This window comes from Mytilus galloprovincialis, chromosome 7, assembly GCF_965363235.1.
Source record: "Mytilus galloprovincialis chromosome 7, xbMytGall1.hap1.1, whole genome shotgun sequence".
Classification (NCBI taxonomy): Eukaryota; Metazoa; Mollusca; class Bivalvia; order Mytilida; family Mytilidae; genus Mytilus; species Mytilus galloprovincialis.
The window spans coordinates 42,192,324-42,214,993 of record NC_134844.1 but is presented as its reverse complement, the minus strand read 5'-3'; the positions used below and the strand labels follow the sequence as shown (position 1 = coordinate 42,214,993).

The window sequence follows — 22,670 nt, the reverse complement described above, 5'->3', positions numbered from 1 at the left end:
GGATGATCCCTAGCCTGTTAAATCTGCGGCAATGAGTTTTGAGACACGTTCGTGGCAATGTGTGTTAAATCTTTTTTTTCACTAGTCCAGCATTCCAGTGAAGTGTCCCTGTTTGTTAATACCAGAAATCCAGGGTTGTTTTCTGGTAAGCATCATTATATATATATATATATATATATATATATATATATATATATATATATCAACATTAGTTTTATAATCTAACAGCTAAATTATGTGTGTTAAATCTTTACTATTAACTCTTATTATTAACCCTTTTAATTAAAGCGTCACTGATGAGTCTTTTGTAGACGAAACGTCTATCTGGCGTAAAAACGTATGGGCCTAAAATTTTGAATATATAGATATATATCAAGGCTCTCATCGTAATTGATAAAGACTGCCATCTGGATTTTGCAGTCCGTATAAAGGCCAAATTTATGATTTAGGGGAACATGAAAATTGTTTTTTTTTTTTCAAATGTTCCATAGCTTAGTGGAACATTTAGAATCAGAATATAAGTTTATAGTTTAGGGAAATTTGAGGGGTCATTGTATTATTGGTTACATGATTAGTTGACATTCATACCGTACGTATGTACCTTCGATTTGTACTAAATTTCTACAGCTAGTACAAATTTCGGTCAAAATATAGTGGTCACCTTATATAAACATTAATACAACACTTTTCTTATCAAGCATGGTCAAACACGAGATTGAATATCATGGTTACCATGTTAATTTTAGTTTGTGTGGCATGATTACATAAAATGTTGGTATAAAAGCATGTTTTTGACCGATGTTTCCTCACTGGAACTAAACAGTTGATATACTGTAAATATTAAAATGTTTAAGTATCTTGGTCTGTTGTGTGTAGTCGGTAGTGTCTGGTGTGGTAATTTGGTCGAGGTTCTCCAAACTGATGGAGAAAGTTTACTCATTAAATACGTCACAGCTGCTGGACTGGCCCCTGCTATACTTGCAGGTATGTATTATTTGCATTTTCATTTAGCGTATAAACCGTTTTTTGAAACTAAAGTATTGCTCAGCTGTTCCTTTTTGGATATATTTACCCCTATTTAATTTAATGCTTAAGTAAAATATACAATAGTTTTGAATTCAAGAAATTTCTTATTTTCAACATAGTTTAAACATCACATTTATTTTTATACAATATAAGAAGTAAGAGCTAACTAACGTTGATTATGGTGGTCATAAGGAATTCCTTTGGTGAGAGATGTCGGCATAAGCAACGCAGAAAAGGATAAAACAAATATTGTGTTAGGAAATTCTCTGAATACTTTAATTTGTGAAAAGCTTAAAATTGAATGCCAAAGCGTCAGATACCATTTGATGATATAGTGCTAATTAATACACCAAACTTTCGAAACAAAATACTCTGCATTAACCATAACTTGCATAAACTATCTTTAAATATTTACAAGAGTTACTTTAATTAATACCACCCTTTCTATTTCTCATTTTTGATAATTATCATTATCAGATATGCTGATATTTTTTAATAAATTGAATAAATAGGTAGATTCAATATCCATCTAAGTTGTAATTTATTACTTATTTTTGTATTCCTGTTCGATAAAAATATGATTGATTGATGATTTTTTGAATTCATACTAGACATCGCAATCAGTTAACCAGTTTAACGAACTATCTTCACTGCAAAGAAGAAATATAGTCTTAAGAATTTGTGTTAACATATAATCTGTATTTTGTACAGGAACATACACAATCTTTGCACCAACTGATGCTGCATTTAATGCCGTTGGAACTGAAGCAGAACTTTTGAAAGATACTGCAGCTTTAGCAGAAATCTTGAAATACCACGTTGTCAAAGGTGTTATTCCAAGTACAGCAGCCACAAATGAACTTCAACTAGAAACCTTAGCAGGAACAAAGATCAGATTCAATACATACTCACACAATCATGTAAGAATACTTTTGAAAAAATAAAATGGTTTCAGATTCTATAATAAGATGTTTTCATCTCTAGTTTAATCTATCGTAGCTTCTTATTTAGATGTTTGAACTGATCCCGATAATGATCGTACTCAAATCAATTTAAAAGTTTAAATGAAAGTATATAATTGTGTCTACCATTTTGAATCGCAAACTATCTATTCCGATATTTAAGCAATGCTAAAAAAAATATTTTGGTATTGGATTTTATCATAAACTAAAAACATTGTTGATGTAATTTGTCTTACATGTAGTACTAAAATATATAATCACCTATTTACAGTTTAGACACATTTTGATTAAACGAATTGATTAAAATATTAAGAGAAATACTTGTATAGACAGACAGTCCTATATTTTACACTCAACATTTATCAAAGTGGGAATTTAAAAACAAGAGTCAAAGAAAAGGTGACAACACATAGAGCAATTAATGTAAAAATAACAGACAACCGACGGCCCATACAACACTACACAGAAAACTGAACAGATAAATTTTACATTAAAGTATCTATAAATCGATCTTATTTATTTTATAGGCTGTTACTGTTGAGGGTTCAAAGATAACAAAATTCGACCTCTCTGCATCAAATGGAATCATCCATGTCATTGAGAAGGTTATGATGCCACCAACGGGAGACATTGTAGATTTGGTTGTTGGAACCAGCGATCTCAGCACATTGTTAGCCCAGGTTCAGGATGTAGGACTTGCAAGTGCACTGAAAGGTATGTCAATTGTTCATAATGAGTGCGTGAAAGTTTTATAATCACATAAGCAACACGACGGGTGCCACATGTGGAGCAGGATCTGCTTCCCTTCCGGAGCACCTGAGATCACCCCTAGTTTTTGGTGGGGTTCGTGTTGTTTATTGTTTAGTTTTCTATGTTGTGTCATGTGTACTATTGTTTTTCTGTTTGTCTTTTTCATTTTTAGCAATGGCGTTGTCAGTTTGTTTTAGATTTATGAGTTTGACTGTCCCTTTGGTATCTTTCGTCCCTCTTTTATAGATTGACAAAGCTCTTTAATACTTTAAAATATAAGGGATTGAAAAACAGGTATTCAAACTTAGGGGGGGGGTTGACTTATATTTCTCTTTCTATGCCCACGCCGTTGCGAAGGGGCATTAAGGCGTTAGGTCGGTCCGTACGTACATTGTGTAAATCCCTCCTCATTGGTTTTGCGTTTTCTAACTTAACTTACCAAATGTTCCGAACCTTATTCCCAGAGCTTATATTACCACAAAAATAGATCAAGTTAGAATTTCTGTGATGCCACTGTCATTTTTCACGAGTTATGCCCTTTCATAAATTAACGAATTGGTGAATTTGAGTGTTTAGTGGTGTTGAAATGATTTGTTTGAGATACAAAGTTCTTCTTAACTAATTTTATTATATGTTTAAGTATGTATCTGTCAGCGTTTTGTTGTCTCATTGATGTATGCCTATATCTATTTTATTCGAATACATGTATATTGATTTAAACACTGTTATTATTATAATTTCGTTTTGATATTATTTGCAGGTGATGGTTTGACAGTTTTTGCACCAACAAACGCTGCTTTTGCAAGACTTGGATCCACTCTCTTACGCAGAATAACCTCAAATAAAGGCCTCCTTAAAGGTATGTTCCTACTTAAGAATATTTATTTACTGTAAGTAGAGAAATACTGATAAGGATGAGTCAAAGATTTCCTTTTTCCACATAGTTGCAAAATTGTAATATATAAAGATCATAGTTAGCTTTCCCTCTTTACAGCAATGAAATGAATAATTTAATTTCCTACAACCGTCAAATTCAAGGGAAAAGTTTTTCGACCCTTTTTCGTATGCAATGAAACTGGATGTGACGAATATGATTTGGTGGTATTTACTTGTTTATACAATTCTAATTTATAATATTGTATATACTCTACTTTGCAGAAATTTTGGAATATCATGTAGTACCACACACAGAATACTCAGCTGGTCTGTACAACAGAGAATTTCTAAGAACACTGGACAGACATCATGATACAATTCGTGTACATGCATATGGTAAGGAATTTAAATAATTATACATTTTAATCTAACATGACACCTGTTGATTAAATTTAAAAAAATGTAAGAAGCGGTAAAAATGCATACACAATTAGAAAAAAAGTAATAATATGGGCCTGGATGTCGATAAAAAAAGAATTTCTCATCATCTATTACTTATTCGCATCACCGTATAAAACGAATTGAAGGAACACTAAATGAATCAGGTTTAATGTACATTATACAATATCACCTTAAATACTTGCTTGAAATGCTATGTGTTACTTAAGTAAATTGCATATTGTTAGCTAAAATATATTTTTTTGTTTCAGGTGGAGGAATCTCAATTAACAATGGAAAAGTAACACAGGCTGATATTGCCGCCACAAATGGAGTTGTTCATGTCATTGATCACGTTCTAATTCCCGCCAGATATTTGCTTTTCCTTGGATTTGGAAAATAACTTTGCACTATGCAATTGATTAAGTTAAATTGTAAATGTATTGTATATATGCAGTATTTATTTGTTGATATGTTAACTGCTGGTAATATATTACTACCGCATATTTGTTAAACTTTTTAATAAACTTAAATTCACAGGAAATTAGTGTTTATTCAAACAAACTGGATATCTGTAGAAACTATTAATTCCATTCTCGTCTAGTTGCCCCACAAGATTGCATGATAACAATTGATAAAACTGAAAGTCATATATGCTTATGTATTTTAAATGCAATGTGTTTTAGCCCCGAAATTGACGAACGAGGAGTTCGTACCCTAAAGTGTACCGGATAAAATGTATTTTGAAAAGAAATTTTGCATTTCATTTTAGTATCTGTGGACACTATTTGTTAAAAGAAATCTATCTTTTCCTAAATAATGTGTTGACAATGTAATTTTAATGACATAATTGTCCAACTTTCCCTTTAATGCTTATAGCATTAACCCAGAAAGGTACTACTTTCAGTTTCCAATGACCTCATTCATATCTTCATTTTTGTCTTTGAATAAACATATGGTGCATTAACTTAGAACATTTTCTCGAATAAAATTGAGAATGAAAATGGGGAAGGTGCCACAGAGACAACAACCTGACCAAGGAGCAGCCAACAATCGAATGCCACCAATAGGTCTTTAACACAGTAAGAAAATCCCACACCCGGAGGCGGGCTCCAGTTAGTCCCTTAACAAAAATGTATACTAGTTCAGTGAAAATTGACGTTAAACTAGACTCCGAAACATATAAATGAAGTAAAATTAAAATCTATACAAGACTAACAAAGGCCATATGTTTCTGACTTTGGATAGGCGCAAAAATGCGTTGGGATTTAAAATTCTGTAATCCTCCCCTATATTAGCATAGTGAAATAATTGACGGGTTTCTATTTTCATAAGATGATGAAATCACCTAAAACACAAAGGAATTTCTACCCGTGGAATAGATAACCGCATTCCGATTTTGCATCCTTTTGGGGAAATTTTGGCTTTCAAGGATCTTCTACTTTGATTTTTTCAACTAATGATATAAGTGGTATTGATGAGTCTACTGTAAAACACGCATCTAGCGTACTAAAAGCCAGGTGTATTTGATAAGTGTTTACAACCACTGGGATTATGCCATTGCTGGTGAACCTTTCGGAATAAAAAGTATGTTGAGATGATGGTAACAAAAATTACAAAAAAAGATCTACCTATTTCTGTATGCATTGAAGACGATTTCTTAACCTAAAAAAAAAAAAAACGATTAAGACATGTCATGTGTTTTATGCCTTTTTGTGTTTCTTTGTTACACATTTGTTTGTGTTTATAGTAATTAAGATTATAACACAATATTTACTGCTTTATCCCAATTTTGATCTATTTGTTTTGTTCTAACGTTGCTGTCAATATAAAGGAATTTAATACGACTGTCATCCAAGTAAGGTTTAGCTAGCTATAAAACCAGGTTTAACCATCTTTTTTTACATACGAAAATGTCTGTACCAAGTCAGGAATATGACAGTGGTATCCATTCGTTTGATGTTTTTGAGTTTTTGATTTAACCATTTAATTACGGACCTTCCTTTATGAGTTTCCTCGGTGTTTGGTATTTTTGTGATTTTACTTTTTTATATAGACCTTTATTTTATGCGTTTTTGACTGTGTCATTGTTAAGTTCTATACAGAAGTCATACAGGAAAACTTGAATCATATTTCAATTAAATTATTTGCATTTCTTTTTAAGTCTGATGATTTTGTTCATGGATCGTAGTTTCTTTATTAGAAATTGTTTACGGTCTTCTGATAGAAATGTACTTGATTGTTTATTTCATCACATATTCTTTGGAAATTATTTCTTGATATATCACAAAAACGCACAGCCCAATAAGATATCACATGCTCTATTTTATAGTGACCGGATATTCACATGTCTTGTAAGAACTCTTTTATAATGTTCATATGCTATATCGTAGTGTAACGATAAGATAGAACCTGATATCATCAGTAAAGTTGTTTAGAATTCAAAAGTAGTGCTGATGTTTTTTTTAGAATATTCGATGTTGGTGGTGAAAACCACAGGGTAGTGTTATGCTTCTAGTGCATTTATGCCGCTGACTAGCATTGTATGTGAAAAGAGAGCTGAGTGCGTCAGTCTCTCCTGTACATAGCCTCTACTACTCTTCCAAGACTCCATTGGTGCCTCCTCGTGGTAACACACGGATACTGGTCTCATTCGATGCCAGGCCAAACTGATGGAGATCGGGGAGCAACAAGGGCCCTGTAGATGGAGTGTGTAGGTCCACCGGCGTGTGGCTATGTCCTAGCACTCATCAACCTTGTCCCAGCTATGGGTAAATATAGCCAGTCAGATGGGGGTTGAAAGCCCAGAAAGGCAATCCATCTAGGAGATACAACTCTGATACCAATCCGGGTAGATCTTTGCTCGTAAGCCTAGGTCGGCATTTGATCTAGGGGAATGGAACCTCAACTACAAATCCACTGGCCCTCCAGGTTAAGGGGTTGAGCACAAGACTAACTATCTCGTCTCATAAAAAAAATCAAGTTACGGAAACAAATCACAAAATAACTCACTAGAAGGTAGCTCACAGTAGGAGACAACATTTTGCATGTCTGTTTCAGCAAGTTTCTGTTTTTAACTGATGTTTTTTCTTCATTATTATATCCGCGTACAATTCAGTGATCACTGTCACACAGCTTCTTAAACAACCTCTATTGACGGAGATGTGTTGCATTTTCGATAGTGTACTAATGAAAATTAATATATATTCCTCCACGTGCCATAAAGGCAAATATGTATTTTAGCGACGCCTCACTACTTTCTACATTAATCAAAATAGATGACCAAACGTAATAAAAAATAAGAAAACTATCCCAATTTTTCTCCCCTGCATGGTGTATACTCAGTCCCTTAAGATATCATCAGCCGAATAGTCGGTACTGAATTGATAAATAACACATCTTTCTGAAGTCCGTTTATGAATTAAGAAATAATTTTAAGGTAAGGTAAGGTTAGGTAAGGTTTCTACTTCCTCAGACAGAGGAAGATTCGCTTATTATACATCATTGTCTTTTAAATATTCGTCTTTGAGCGTTACTGATTAAGGTAAATTCAGCAAAGTGCTTCGAACGCATGAAATTTATCAAGGGTTTTCGTTTTTTTTTCTTATATAAAATAATAATCATAATAGGATATCATAGTTCATACGACATTCAAGGGCTTGTATTTCCTATCATTGCTTCCTTGGAAGAGGATTGTTGCTCACAAGGAACCTATCAAACTAAAAAATACAAATGGGAGGAACATCTGATGACACAGATGATGACGGGAGGGTCCAGTTATCGTAACTATAATTCGGACTTTCTATCTCCGAATGTGACTTACCGAGTTGCGTGACGTTTTGTTGCAAGGACATGCATAGCATTCACTGTATTATATCATAACCAATGCTTTAAATTTTGGTGAAATTTCTATGCACCATTTGATATTAGTGATACCTGTTATCATTATGAGCTATATAGGAACATGCATACTGGAACGTTAACAAATTTTTAACCAATTGAATTTGTATAATGAATTTGAGTTTTGCATTACACTCGAAACAGATCAATCGTAATTGAAATTTGTAACAACAAATTTCAGTAACTCAATGTCCATTTTTTCAGTCCAGACGTGAGTACCAAAGTACTGGCTACTGGGCTACACAGTTCACCAGCAGATGTATCGAGCCTGTGGTAGTCATAACATTGACGGCACCAGGTTTACTACACCAGATTTATATTTTGACCATACATATCTCTTCAGTTCCGTTTGAGGCCAAAACTGAGTATATAGTGACCTAGTTGGAATATTTTCGAAAGTTTAACGATTGCCATTATAGTAATGTTGGTTTTCATGGAATATTTCTGTCAAAGATGAGCTCTTATGTGTGAGAGCATTGTACAAACAATCCCGTCTTATTTCTTTTTACTAACCTGAACATGCTGAAACTTTTCTGATCGCCTGAGGTGATCACAGATTTTTATGAGGTTATAATTCATGTGGGTGATTCTTCATTACTTTTTGGAAGTGATTTGTGGATAACTGCTATTCTGTTTTTGATCTTTTTGTTTGATCATGGTGTTGGCTGGCTGTATTTTATCGACTTATTTTAACTGTCTTGATTGACTTCATGGTATGTTCTCAACTCTTTTAAACACTCGTTTCAATTGAAGCCCTTAACTATGATTTTTAATGTTGATGTTGTATAGGTCTTATCTAATTTTTGCCCTTTTACCCAGTAGAAATACTTTATTTAAAAGTAACAAAATTCAAATATGAACTGACGGAAATGAAAATGCAATAGTCCAGGATGCTTTTCTTCGAAATGAAATAAGAGTACTTAAAAAAAGACTAAAGTATCTATGGTTAAACATATATTTATTCAACTACAACTGGCAACAAAACAAGCAACAATATTAATGTCATAATTGTACTCTCTACACCGAATTGTCTATTTTCCAAATCCAAATTGAAGTCTATATCTTAATGGGATCAGAACGTGATCTATAACATGAACTACACCGTTAGTTGCTGAAATGTCCGCCTGTATCACTTTGGCATTATTCACACTGACACCTCCTGAAATTTAATAGATAAATTATGTTAATTTTTACTTTTTCCATATGAGAAGTAGGTAATTCATGATCATTACAGTTAGAAAAACATTCTTAATCACATAAAACATATAACAATGTTTCTTTGATGATTAACTATCACAATACATTATGTGAATAACTATTAAGAATATTGCGATGTGTTTGGGAGCGTTTAAAAGCAATCAGGCGATTTCAGAAAGTGAAGATAAACATGGCTCAAAATTCTGTTGTACATTTTGTATAAACTTTATCATTAAGTGTTAAAATCAGATAGAAATAAGATTTTTTCTGTTAGATAAAACACAAATCCTTTCGAAACTTTCGAATTTGATATAGTTAAAAAAATTATTTACGAGGACCTGTAATAATAAGACATCTGGAGTCATTTAGTTGAAGGTTTTCCCTTTAGTATATACCAGTTACTAAAAATAACATTTGATAGAAAACAAATCAGAGTTGAGTTGATATAACCACAGATATTTATTTATATATATAAGATATTTAATTCTAATCTAGGGATGCTGTTCGTATGAAAAGCCCACTGCCATATTGCATAAAGTAGGACAACAATGTTGAAATGAGAAAATAACGATTAAACAGGTACCTCTTGTGCTAAGTCGAATCTGGTCATGGTGTTTGTCAATTGTAGCTAAATGTTCTCTGTTGTACAGACCGGCTGAGTATTCTGTATGAGGTACTACATGGTATTCTAGTATTTCTAAAAAAAATCTCTTGTTAATTATGAACAGTACAAAATCTCTTTTATATTTATCTATCAATGTTTTTTTTTCTTAAGACTGAATAAAATGACAAATGACTATTTAGATACACGAAAATTCAATAAGGGTTCTATTAGTGATAATTGATAATTTAAAAAAACAAATATGACAGACAACTAACAACTACACCTACTTAATTACAGATTTCAGACTTGGGAATGACAAATAATGAATATGGCGGTGTTTAACATGTTGATGGTCGTTCAACCATCCCAAAAACCTGGGACTGGTGTAAAAGCATGATATCACAACGTGCTGTTAAAATCAGTTGGAAGTGGATTGACTCAATAGACTAACACAAATAACAAAATCTCCTTTGAATCATGACAAAAGACACAAAAAAAACCGATCTATTGTATTCTCACAGCAATTCAATGCTAGTTCAGAGCCCATCAACACTAATAAACTAGACTCAAGTGCTTACTGTCTGTGGTTGGCGTGGTTATTTTTGTACGTCGTACCGAAGGTTTGATATGAGTCTACTGTTAATTATTTTAAAATAACATTTTGTTTCTATACTAAGATGTTACACCACTATGCAACTTAAAAAAAGGGGGTGAACGCTACAATAAATATTTTCTGGATTTTTCGTTGCACATTGAGTTGTATCTTTAATTAAAATGGTTATAATACCTTTTAGAAGAGCTTTATTTGATGTAAGTTTGGCAAGAATTGACGATCCAAGTTTTGCAAAAGCAGCATTTGTTGGTGCAAATACAGTCAACCCATCACCTGTCAATAAATAAAAACAGTTTTTGAAGAAAAAAATCTACAAGTAAATACACTTTGGATATTTGCAATGTTCAGTGATAATATTTTTTTTTATTATGTTTTGTATGCTTAATGCCCGCTTATCTTTCAAATTGTAAAAAAATGAACTAACTCATTTTGATTCGCCTTTACATAGTTTAAAAGAACTATTGGTAATTTCATTGATCCTACACAAACACAGAAATACCATCAAATCATGGGTTGAATTTAAAATTTAGCACATTTATGACCATTTAGAGTGTTTGGATGAACGCTTTTGAAAATATTTCACAGAATGTATTGGATTCTCAAACAGTAAGGAGTAAAAATAGTAGTTACAGAAACTGATAATGACTGTCATAATAGGTAGGCATTGTACACGGTTTACAATATTGTTTCACACATAACTTATATATGTTTTGCAACGTGTTGGGATCAAGTTAGGGCGCAGAAAACTTCTCCAAATACAACAATTGGTAATTGTTAAAATACTCCCTTTAAGAAAATGTGAAAATGATCAAATATCTCATTTGATAATTTTTCAAATAATCTCTTTAAGAAAATCGCCAATGAACAATGACATTGCGTGTAAAGTTGCAGTTTAGAGCCGTGCTACATTTCCTATCATGATTTTCTTGATAGAGGGTTGCTGCTCACAAGGAAGCTATTAAACCAAGAGTTCCAAATGGTAAAGTTGAAATCATCCCTTCGTAAATTTTACGGACGCCATCACGAGTTGGTTGACCGTTATGGAATAACCGTTTCACAAATGATATCGGATATGTTCCTTACGTCGTAACTACAATCCCCTTCCCTTTCATGAATGTGACCTACCCAATTAGACTATTTACCGGATTTGTTATCACATAAGCAACACGACGGGTGCCACATGTGGAGCAGGATCTGCCTACCCTTCCGGAGCACATGAGATCACCCCTAGTTTTTGGTGGGGTTCGTGTTGTTTATTCTTTAGTTTTCTATGTTGTGTCATGTGTACTATTGTTTGTCTGTTTGTCTTTTTCATTTTTAGCCATGGCATTGTCAGTTTATTTTCGATTTATGAGTTTAACTGTCCCTTTGGTATCTTTCGTCCCTCTTTTAGAGCATTTGTTAGTTTTTATTCTGAAAAATTAAAAAAATTTCAAAAAATGTAAATAGCAAAATAATAAATATAATTCAAATAATGTTACCAACATTTATATTTTAAAATGTTTTTTTTTGTTCTCTTTTCAGAGCATGTTATTATTTATACTCTTGTTGCATTGTACAACAATCACTTCGATTAATAATATATTCAATGAACTAATTTTTACTCAGTGACATTTATTCCAAATTTATATACCTTTCAACGCAGTTGCAAGTCCAGCGCTTTGAACTTGGGCCAATAAAGTACTGAGATCGCTGTTTCCGACAACTAAATCAACAATATCTCCTGTTGGAGGCATCATGACCTTTTCAATTACATGAACTACTCCATTGGATGCTGAGAGGTCAAATTTGGAGATTTTAGAACCTTCAACTGTTACAGCCTAAAATGGTTAATCAAATATAAAACGTGTGAAAAAAACTCACTCTCCCTGGATATGCAAACATGCAATACTTTGTTTAATAGAAAGATTCAAGGGAACTTTATACAAGTATATGATTTTATAAAAATAGTAACACAATTTTTGACATTAACATTAAAATAATGTTTTCCCCTATTTTAAACTCTTACATGATTATGCGAGTATGTATTAAATCGGATTTTTGTTCCTGCTAAGGTTTCTAACTGGAGTTCATTTTTGACAGCTGAACTTGGAATTGCACCTGTGACAACATGGTACTTCAGGATATTTGCTAAAGCTGTTGTGTCCTTGAGAAGTTCTGCTTCAGTTCCAACGGCATCAAATGCAGAATCAGTTGGTGCAAAGATAGTGTACGTTCCTGGCAAAAAAGTATTGAAAAATTATGGTTAGCAGCTTCAAAGAGGTACACAATCGGTGTCTGCGTCAATTTCAATATATGAATAAGGATTGCTATGCAACTAGTTTTGTCACATTAATGATCTTTTCCAATTAGAAATTTTTGTACTGTTTAACATAGAGGTTTTAAGTGTCATTTAACCCGGAAGAAAAACAACAAGAAAAGACGAAAATTTAAATATGTATATGAACACATAAATTCATACATAGATGGATTTTCCGTTGATGCAACACCAACGTAGTAACTGATGTATACATATATATATATATATATATATATCAATATAAATTGTATGTATTCAAAACAAGGTAATTTTGAATACTGGAAAAAATCATATAAAGTAACAAGAAAGAAAAGAATAAACATTATTTTCTTCTAAATATGGCAATACTGACTGATTACAATAGAAATGATGCTAATACTTGTGTTATCTTAGCGCTTTTTTAGTTTATTCAAAAATACATGTTAATTTAACTGACTTATTCAGAAGGGAAACTGTTGTGAGGTTATTTGAAATGTCATATTTTGGAATTTATATCGATTTATTCGATCATAGGGTCTTTTCGTCGAAAATAAACACATTTATTCTAAAACCAGTTGTTGGCATGCTACGGGTTATGTTCTTATATGATTTGTGAAGGTATGATACTAAACCCCTAACGGGAGGTATTGAGCTTAATTTTGATATGATGAAGACACAATATGTCAATCAGTTCAATTAAGGTTTGAAGCATGCACGTCAGCAACTGTAATACGTCGTTTGTTATTTCATTGTTATTTTGCTTAGTTTCTTTTGTTACATATTCTGACAGCGGACTTGGACTTCTTTTAAACTTAGTTTTACTGTGCATATAACTGTGTGTTTGTTTTTCTACATTGGCTAGAGTTATACAAGAGGGATGAGATCACAAAACATGTAAAAACACGCCCAATATTTGTCTTAAACCTTTGTTAGTCTTGCATGATTTTTAAATTTAGTCAAATTCTATGTTTTGCAGTTTAGTATGACTTCATTTTCACTGAACTAGTACACTGTTTTGTTTGTGGCTTCTGAAGCCCGCCTTCTGGTACAGAATTTTATCTCTGTCTTCTGCTCTTCGGTTATTTTTATTGTCTCTTTGACACATTCCCCTTTTCCATTCTTAATTTTAACATGTACTCAGAATTCGATAACGTTGTCGTTTATACAGCATGAGAAAAAGTGATAAACCTATAGATCAACTCAAAAGTTTCTGAAAAATAGGATCCAGTTATAGAAATTTGCTTGATTATGGGAAAGACAAAATACAGAAGGCATTTAATCATGCAAATATACAAAATTCTTGAAAACAATGAACAAAGACTCATAATTCCCATCGCCGTTGCAATATTACAAATATCAGGGATTAATCAACATGCACAGATGTCATGCCCTTTTCTCTCTCTCTCTCTTTCTTATACTCAATTTCATCCTTTAATATCATAATATCAGATGTATGATTATTTTGTTTGGCATTCTATAAAACAAATACACTGTATGAATATATTCAGCATTACAAATCTTATTCTAACAATGTTGTGTATAATTTGAGACTTATATAAGTATTTGTATTAACTCTGACTCTCAAACACACTTAGATTCAGTGGGCACATATATTGCATGGTTGTCACTTGTTTGATTTTAATCTTTAGTTTGATATACTTATTTGTAGTGATTGTATAATGAATTGAATCATTATTACAAACGGTATATAGAAATTGCCGAGTTAAATTGCTGACAAATAAAAATACATTGTGTAGCATGTTAATCTATTGTAATAAAAAATCATAATATCTAATAAAATTTGTAGATTTAGCTAACAAAGACCTTATATTTGTATGAAGTAACATTCGTTTATAGTGGAAATTGTTTTAACGTTAAATAAGCTACAATTAAAAATTGCTTGCTAGTCCCTCTCTGTGATTAAAAAAGAAAACTCTGGTTAATTTCCCAACCAATCTATCATGAAGATAGATAATTCGGCTTGTATTTATAGTCTTTTTCAAAAAGATGAACGGTTCTTTATATTGGTATGCAATCATTTTAAACGTTTCAAATTTATAAAATTGTATTCGTACATCAAAAACAAAAACTGAAATAAATTGAATTGATACATTTTGTAATTCTTCAAAATTAAATCAGAAACCTATACTTAATTATAAAATAATAAACCTGTTAAAGGGACAATACTCGCATAACTTTTATTCGAATCGGCACATAGTACAAAGGAATGTCACTCTTGCATAAAAATGGCACATCAATATAATTAATTAACTGTGCATTCGTGCTCCACCTTCAATGAAGATTCTAAATTATAAATATAACCAAAAGTTGTTAATCTATAGGATTGTGAAGACTAATGAAAGCTAACCCACTGTAAAAAATATGTCTTTGAAATTTTTTAAAACTTACTCAGAAAAATGCTCGAGCCACTTGACTTTCATAGCTCATAATTAACGTTTTTACACAATATTTTAATAAAGTAGTTAAAGATTATTTGCTTCTCAAAGTGTAAGACGCAATACAAATCCTATGCTTGCATCATCTTACCCAAATACAGATTTAATTAAGTCCTGAACATTTCGACATTTGTTTGTTTATTTATTTATTTAAATGAAAGTAAAAATCGCCTAATAATTTGATTTTAACACACAATTTAGTAAATATTAGAATGTTTGCAATATTTACAATGCGATAAAAAAATAAATGAAATATTTCGCCAGGTGAGGTCTGATGTAGAAAAGAACCTTTTGCAGCTCATTGTAGATGTTGCACAAGAATAGAGCTGCCTTGAAAAAAAATTTAAAATGTGGACAAAGAAGAAATCTCAAAAACTCCATTCATATACTTTTGCAAATAATCATGCTGAAACTGAACTTAAACTTACATAAGGAAACAAAACATACCTGCAAGTATAGCAGGGGCCAGTCCAGCAGCTGTGACGTATTTGATGAGTTTACTTTCTCCGTCAGCTTGGAGAACCTCAACCAAATTACCACACCAGACACTTCCTACTACAAACAATAAAGCAAAATACTTTAACATCTTGAAGCAAGTAAGTTGGATGTTTATTCCAGTGTGGAACATAAGAACATTTTTCTGATTTTTATACACCCGATTTATGTAACAATGACACACGCATGCGTTTCGTGGTAACTGTGCTATGCCGTCTCGTGTATAACCATTCTAAAAATGTATAATATTTATATAAGTCAACTGAAGGCTACTGTCCGAAATCAAGTCCATTTCCATGAACTGACTGGGAGGTTAAACAATATTTGAAGTAACTAATACAAATGCCCTTCATAACTACTCTACACCATGATTACCAATACTACTTTTCAATGCTTTGTGTCTAGTTTGGAATGCAGCCTCAAAATTATTTTTTTTTTATATTTTGACAAATCTTAAAACACTTGAAACAAAGAAAGTGAAATATTTTAACCGTTTTGATTTACCAATGTTTCTTGTCTTGCAATATTATGAAATAATATTCAAACCATAACGAATTAATCATATATTTGGCTTGATATTTACATTATACTCCAATTGGATTAAAGTGTCAAGTTGAGTTTCGAACCGTCCCTGCAACATCTTATTTACACATTTTAGTTTTATAATATGTTTGTTTCAATGCTGTAATACACTTGCAGCTATCAAAAGATATTGTGCCTTAAATAATAAATAACCCAATCCACTTTTATTGTTGTGGGTCTGCTACTATATATATAGCACAAACTAGCCTCAATTTATGCCCAGTGAAATTACATTAACCAGTTCCTTCCGTTACGTTACTAGATTTATGACAAAACCACTACTCGTGTTGATGAAAATAATATTTTCTCAACAAAGTTGAAATATATTTCTTATATCCTACAACTTTTATTGATTAAATTATCTTAAATAAATAAAAATAAATGCTCAGATGAAATGGCGATAATTAGCAGACTATATATGGACTATCTGTTCCCCTGAAACAGATAAGGACCAAGATTGTATGTGTTAACGCGTGAAAGTTTAGATACAAACCGAGTCACCTTTGAATTATGTAAAACTTTAAAATGAAGTTATGTCTCAATAATGTCTCACGTTTGTCTTAATGTGGTCAATACCTTATCATATCAAAATGACCATGGAATTCCTTCGTAGTCAATGAGCCAACCCTACTATAAATTAAACAACAATTATTGATGAATTTCATTTTGATTTTGAAGTTTTGAGGTCTTAACATGTTTAGATATTGTTGCATCTTTCTTGCTGTTCATTGTGTTTTTGGTGGTAACCTGGTTGAGGTGCTCCAAGCTAATGGCGAGTCAAGACTGGTCCAGTATGCGACAGCCTGTGGATTAGCTGATACCATATTAGGAGGTAATATAAATATTTCAATTTACTAGTACATAATATATGTGTTAATTTGTGTGTTTGCGATAAGGGAAAAGGAAAAAGTGTAAAAAGATATGTACGAAGCATCGTATAAAGTAAAATTTAGTCATATGAATTGATTTGCATAACATCAATTGATAGGTTCTACTATAAGGTTTGTCAAATATTATGAATATTAATAAAAAATTGAATAAGAGTTGGCACAAAATTTCTTACATTTATTTATTAGTAGTACCTCGAGCGTAAGGAAGGTATTATATTTTAAATTATAAGAAATACTGCTTAAGCAGATAAACAATATTGACAAAGGAAGATTGTTTTTTATACGCTTCAAATCCAATTTAAAGTTATCAAAAAGTGACAAAATTGAACAAACATTTTTTTACTGAGCTTTTTGTGATGTTACTACTCATTTGATATGACGCCATGATTTTTGACTACCATTTTTAAGTTTTGTTTTGTCACAATTTAGATACAGACATAAATAAGAATCGTATACATCCAGTTTTAATTATCTATTTACTTTTGAATGCATGTACAAGTCGGGAGATAAACTGTTTTGTCTCATTCGCTCCATTGGTTTATACAATCAGGAATTTGGTTTTGTCATGTTTGATTTATGGACTTCTTAAATTTTCCTTGAATTCGATATTTTTGTGAATACATATTTTTACACTGTATTCAAATTAACAGTTTAATAAAAAGTTAGGACTTCTGCAAATAATCAGTTTGCCCTATCAACGAATAGAACTCAGAATACAATAAATGATTGAAAAAGAATTCTAACAAGAACAGTCATTTAACTTGTATTTCTGTTAACCAAATATGCTTGTTAAATTGAGATTAAAATAAGAATTCAAGCTTCTCTAGATGTATTCTTTAATGTTTTACTAACATTGGTTTATTTATGTTTTTTTTTTAAATACGAGTGAACATCAGTTCTATGCATTTTTTTTTTGTTAACCTCTTTTTTGTGACCTCAGTAATTGATTTAGTTTCATTGTTGTTTTTTTTTTGCCATATCTGCTTTTGTATATTTAAACAAATATTTGATAGACATTAACATTTTTCAATTTGTAATTGGATACATATGATTTGTATATAGAAAACCTAAAATTGTAAGTAAATAATTCAGACCAAAATAGTTGTTGTCAAAAATCTTAAATTCAAATATAAATTGCTTTAACGATAGCCTAAATCTAACATACCAAGATAACCGTTTTACTAATTCAAACCCTCAACACAATGTTTATTGCATAGTTTCCTTCAAAATAGACATGAATTCAAATTAATTCTATGACCTTTACTTTTTGCTATTCTATTGTTTTCTATCAGCACATATATACTAATATACAGTTCTCCTAATTTGTACGATATTCTGAGACTTGTGTTTTTTTTTTCTCATTTCCTTAAACAAGGGTTATTGTTGGCTGAAAGCTAATTAACAGCTGACTTTAAAATCTAGTGACAACTTTGATAGTTTTACGGACTCAATCATAAGTTTGTTTGCCTAAAAGAAACTCGATATATTCAACTTGTCGTATGTATAAACACCGCCTTTCATTCCTTGTTAATAAATATTCATAATTTGACTCATCCACAAAATTGTGTTTGACATAAAATTTGCTACTTTTCAAGAAACCCTATTGCAGTTAATCATTTTCTTTCAGGAACTTTCACTATCTTTGCACCCACAAATGCTGCGTTTGATGCACTTGGAACTGAACAAGAACTTCTTTCTGACAAAACTGTTCTTACCACTATATTATTGTATCATCTGACAAATGGAGTTATAAGGAGCACAGATGCGAAGAATGAGCTAACAGTAGAATCGGTTGCTGGACTGAAAGTCAGATTCAATATTTATAACCATAACAATGTAAGTGTAATCTTTTTTTAAGGTTATTGTATTTTTTTTTTTGGCAGACTGTGATTTCAACGTGTTATGAGTTTATCTATATTTTGAAATGCAATCTTGATGTATTGCTACACATAATGTTTCTCTCTAGATATGGAAATCTTATGTTGATATGTACTTGTACATACAAGACTGTTCATTTTCTACAATTTAACAAAAATGTTAGCCGCAATTAAGTCTTTATTATAAGCAATAAACTTCTTGATTCTATTGACTTTTTTCCGTATTTAAATACATTTGTACTGCAATGCATTACTTACAAATTATTAATCTAAAACTGGTCTTATTTTCATCTTTCATATAGGCAGTTACAGTTGAGGGCGCCAAAATTTCGAAATTTGACCTGGATGCTTCGAATGGGATCGTCCATGTCATTGACAAAGTCATGATACCACCTACTGGAGGAATTGTCGACCTCGTGTCAGGGAACAAAGATCTAAGCACATTATTGTCATTAGTCCAGAAAGCAAATATTACAGGAATTATTCAAAGTTAGTATTTCGTATTTAGTATAATGGTTTCTTTTTTACCAATAAACGTATATATATAATTTAATTTTGAATGTAACGCGTTTTCTGATTGGCTGACGTTGTTTTGTTTATCAGCTCATAGACATAATGTAGTCATGTGACCGAGACGTCATCAACGTTGTTTTCGGGGTTTTCTCTAGTTTAAAATATAATTTAGAATTAAATTATAAGAAATAACTGTAATATTAAATCTGTCTATTTGAAATAACATAAAAAGTGTGGTGCACTTTTTAAAATAAACCGCTAGGCGGGTTATTCAGTGTGCACTTTTATTTAATGTTATTTCTTCAAAGACAGAAAAAAATATTACAGTCATTCCTTGATAAGATTTTGCGTAAAGTACAACAAAAACACGTAAAAAGAATTCATTTAACTACTTTTTGTTGTTTGTATCCTAAACGTCTTGAATTTGATTTTTTTTTTGGTATAAAAATCATAATAATTTCTTGATCCTGATAATCTCTTCGTTGTTAATGACATCTTCTTTTTTACACACAGGTGATCCTTTAACAGTATTTGCACCAACTAATGCTGCATTTTCAAGATTATCTTCAAATGTTTTAAACAGATTAAATAGTGATACAGCTCTACTTAAAGGTAAAAACGAATACATGAAGCTGCGAAATAAACGTAATTGTTAATAAGCAACTTCCTGTATTTTTTTTTTATTTTGTGGACAGGATTTTATATAGAGACTAAATTTCAGATATACATATAGCTTATGTTACTTGCTGTAGTTGAATGTAGAATTGTAAACTTTATTTGATACAAACTAACAAGGCTTCATATATCAATTCATATACATAAGTCTTTCTAATTTAAGCTATATTAACGTACTAGCATTTGTTCACACTAAAGTAGTCAATTTAAAAAGTGTTTGGCTTCACATAACTTCAAACACGTTTACCTGTCTACTAAAGATGTTTAATCTATTAGTTTTAAAAGGACACTCAAAACGCTTAAGTCGAACAGTTACTATAAAACGCCACAACAAAACACAGACGAAATGCAAATGATTAAAAATAACACTGCATAGAAAAAATACAAACTGATCCTTGAAAACACCACCTAACAGCAATATCATCTCTTGTGCTCTCTTGAAAGGTTCTGACAGATGAAAGAACAAGACGACATGAACCTTTTAGTAATAGCTTTTCTGTTTGTTTCTAATTACTATAAGATATTCATATCTTTTGGTCGGTTTTTATGGTTTTATTTGTTTGTTTGATATCAATTAATCTCAACGATTAAGGCATATATGATGTCACCGTACCAACAACAACACACACTGAACCTAACATTTTTATTACAGAGGTTTTAGAATATCATTTAGTGCCACATACAGAATATTCACCTGGTTTATATAACAGAGAATATCTGCGAACATTAGATGCAAAAAGGGATGTCATTCGTCTAAGCGTATCAGGTGAGCTTTAATTAATATCTCGGAAGCTGGGTTAAATCCAAAAATTTATATTACTGGAGTGAAATATTCCGTTTAATTCTGATATTTGATTGGTTATCTAAACGGGATATTCTGTGTGAAAGAAAACAAAGATAAACATGGAGATACTGTTGAAATAACGATAAGGGTATACTATTATTGTAGTTTTGGCTTCACATAGGATATTAGCTCATATTCTCTGTCAATCTCCTATATTCCCTCCGCCTTGTGAATTAGTAGATAGAAAACACTATACAAGCCCAAATCTCCTGAGAAAATGAAAAAATAACAAAGACTATTAAAAAGAATTGAGATCAATTAAGATAAGATTTTCTTTAACAAGTAACAACCTCAATATATCCCATGTTCTCTAATGAAAACAAAATGTAAAGAATACAGTTTTAGACTTTGAAACGTAATACTAAAAGTAAAAGGAAAACTCTCATCGTTTTCTTTTGTACATAGATTACACAAAAAATATTGAAGTCTTTCCTAATTATTAGTCCCAATCGTAGCAGAATTTTCTTCAATTTCAAAAACTGAAATCTGTTTATAATTAATAATCCTATATAAACGGTCTCAAATGATCCGATTTACCTGCTTTAACAGACTTGTAAGCATTATGGTTTTGTATAAAATAGTACATTTCTTCTAACACACGTTCAAACCTAGTCCCAACAAATATTCAAACGCGGAATGATACCTGAATATATTGCAAATTAAGAGACTTTGGACACTTGATCAGTGATAAAACTTTTGCATAAAATTTAAAATTTATAAAAGCTATATTTTAAATAAGTGGGCCTCGGTGGTCGAGTGATACTCCTGTATCATTGGACTGTCAGCACTGAGGTTTGGAGTTCGAATCCCACACGAGGCAGGTGCACTCAACTCCAATTTTAATTTACTAGGATTGTAAAGTTTCATACCAAAGGTTGATGGTTCTCTCTACGCACTCTCGCGTCCTCCACCAATTAAAACAATTAAAACTGACCGTCACGAAATATCACAGTAGAGTAGCGAAATATCACAGTAAAGTGGCGTATGACACAAATTAATCAATCAATCTATTTTATATACCTAATATACATTTTATTTTACAGAAAGAGGAGTATCAGTAAACTCCTATGGCCACGTTATAAAAGCTGATATTCCAGCTACAAATGGTGTTGTTCACTTAATTGACCATGTTCTCGTCCCACTCCGATATTGGCGTACGTTTGGCTTTGGAAAATAACTTATAACCGACAACAGTGTGCTGGTTACACTATGATCTGTACATATGTAATTTATGTAAATACATGTTATTTATACTATCAAACTATGTTTGTAATGTCGTTATTATGTCATAAATAAAATTTAAATGTAATTCAATATTTATTTTATTTAATTCTTCCTAGACGTCTGCATATACCGGTTTTAAAATATAGCACTCTATAAGCTAATCTTATATATATATATATAAATAAAGGCAACAGTATAGTATACCGTTGTCCTAAATCAAAACTAAACTGAGGGAAACACTTCTAATATAAGAGGAGAACAACGACACAACAGAAAATGCAACATTCGCGGAAACGAACTATAATATAACAATATAAATGTTTTGGTTGGCTTCGTGTTGCTAAGTCCTTATTTTTTATGTTGTGCTTTGTGTACCATTATTTTTCTGTTTGTCCTTTTCTATTGTAGCAATGACTTTGTCAGTTTGTGTTTTGGTCTCTGAGTTCGGATATCCCTCTGATATCTTTCAC

The 22,670-nt window shown here is 31.6% G+C and overlaps 2 protein-coding genes across 2 annotated transcripts; one reads left to right on the top strand and one right to left on the bottom strand.

The window, feature by feature from the left end:
* The first annotated feature begins 788 nt into the window (after nt 1–788).
* LOC143084199 (transforming growth factor-beta-induced protein ig-h3-like) lies at nt 789–22,290 on the top strand. The gene is made up of 12 exons (XM_076260610.1): nt 789–984; nt 1,738–1,946; nt 2,516–2,702; nt 3,499–3,597; nt 3,897–4,010; nt 4,325–4,453; nt 16,863–17,009; nt 18,695–18,903; nt 19,247–19,433; nt 19,971–20,069; nt 20,785–20,898; nt 22,020–22,290. Exons 1-12 carry the CDS (start codon nt 846–848, stop codon nt 22,151–22,153), a joined length of 1,767 nt encoding a protein of 588 aa, XP_076116725.1. The 5' UTR covers nt 789–845; the 3' UTR covers nt 22,154–22,290.
* LOC143081703 (transforming growth factor-beta-induced protein ig-h3-like) lies at nt 8,894–15,783 on the bottom strand. Its single transcript, XM_076257446.1, has 6 exons — nt 15,548–15,783; nt 12,375–12,583; nt 12,000–12,186; nt 10,541–10,639; nt 9,733–9,846; nt 8,894–9,111 (listed from the first exon to the last, which is right to left on the bottom strand). Exons 1-6 carry the CDS (start codon nt 15,726–15,728, stop codon nt 8,984–8,986), a joined length of 918 nt encoding a protein of 305 aa, XP_076113561.1. The 5' UTR covers nt 15,729–15,783; the 3' UTR covers nt 8,894–8,983.
* Nucleotides 22,291–22,670: the final 380 nt, after the last annotated feature.

Excerpts from the sequence above, each read along its gene's own strand:
- LOC143084199 (XM_076260610.1), top strand. The coding sequence starts at position 846 with ATGTTTAAGTATCTTGGTCTGTTGTGTGTAGTCGGTAGTGTCTGGTGT. Across the intron at positions 1,947-2,515 it reads ATACATACTCACACAATCAT|GCTGTTACTGTTGAGGGTTC; the intron begins GTAAGAATACTT and ends TTTATTTTATAG. Across the intron at positions 4,011-4,324 it reads AATTCGTGTACATGCATATG|GTGGAGGAATCTCAATTAAC; the intron begins GTAAGGAATTTA and ends TTTTTGTTTCAG.
- LOC143081703 (XM_076257446.1), bottom strand. The coding sequence starts at position 15,728 with ATGTTCCACACTGGAATAAACATCCAACTTACTTGCTTCAAGATGTTA. Across the intron at positions 10,640-11,999 it reads ACTTGCAACTGCGTTGAAAG|GTGATGGGTTGACTGTATTT; the intron begins GTATATAAATTT and ends ATTTATTGACAG. Across the intron at positions 9,847-10,540 it reads AAATAAAGCTCTTCTAAAAG|AAATACTAGAATACCATGTA; the intron begins GTATTATAACCA and ends GATTTTTTTTAG.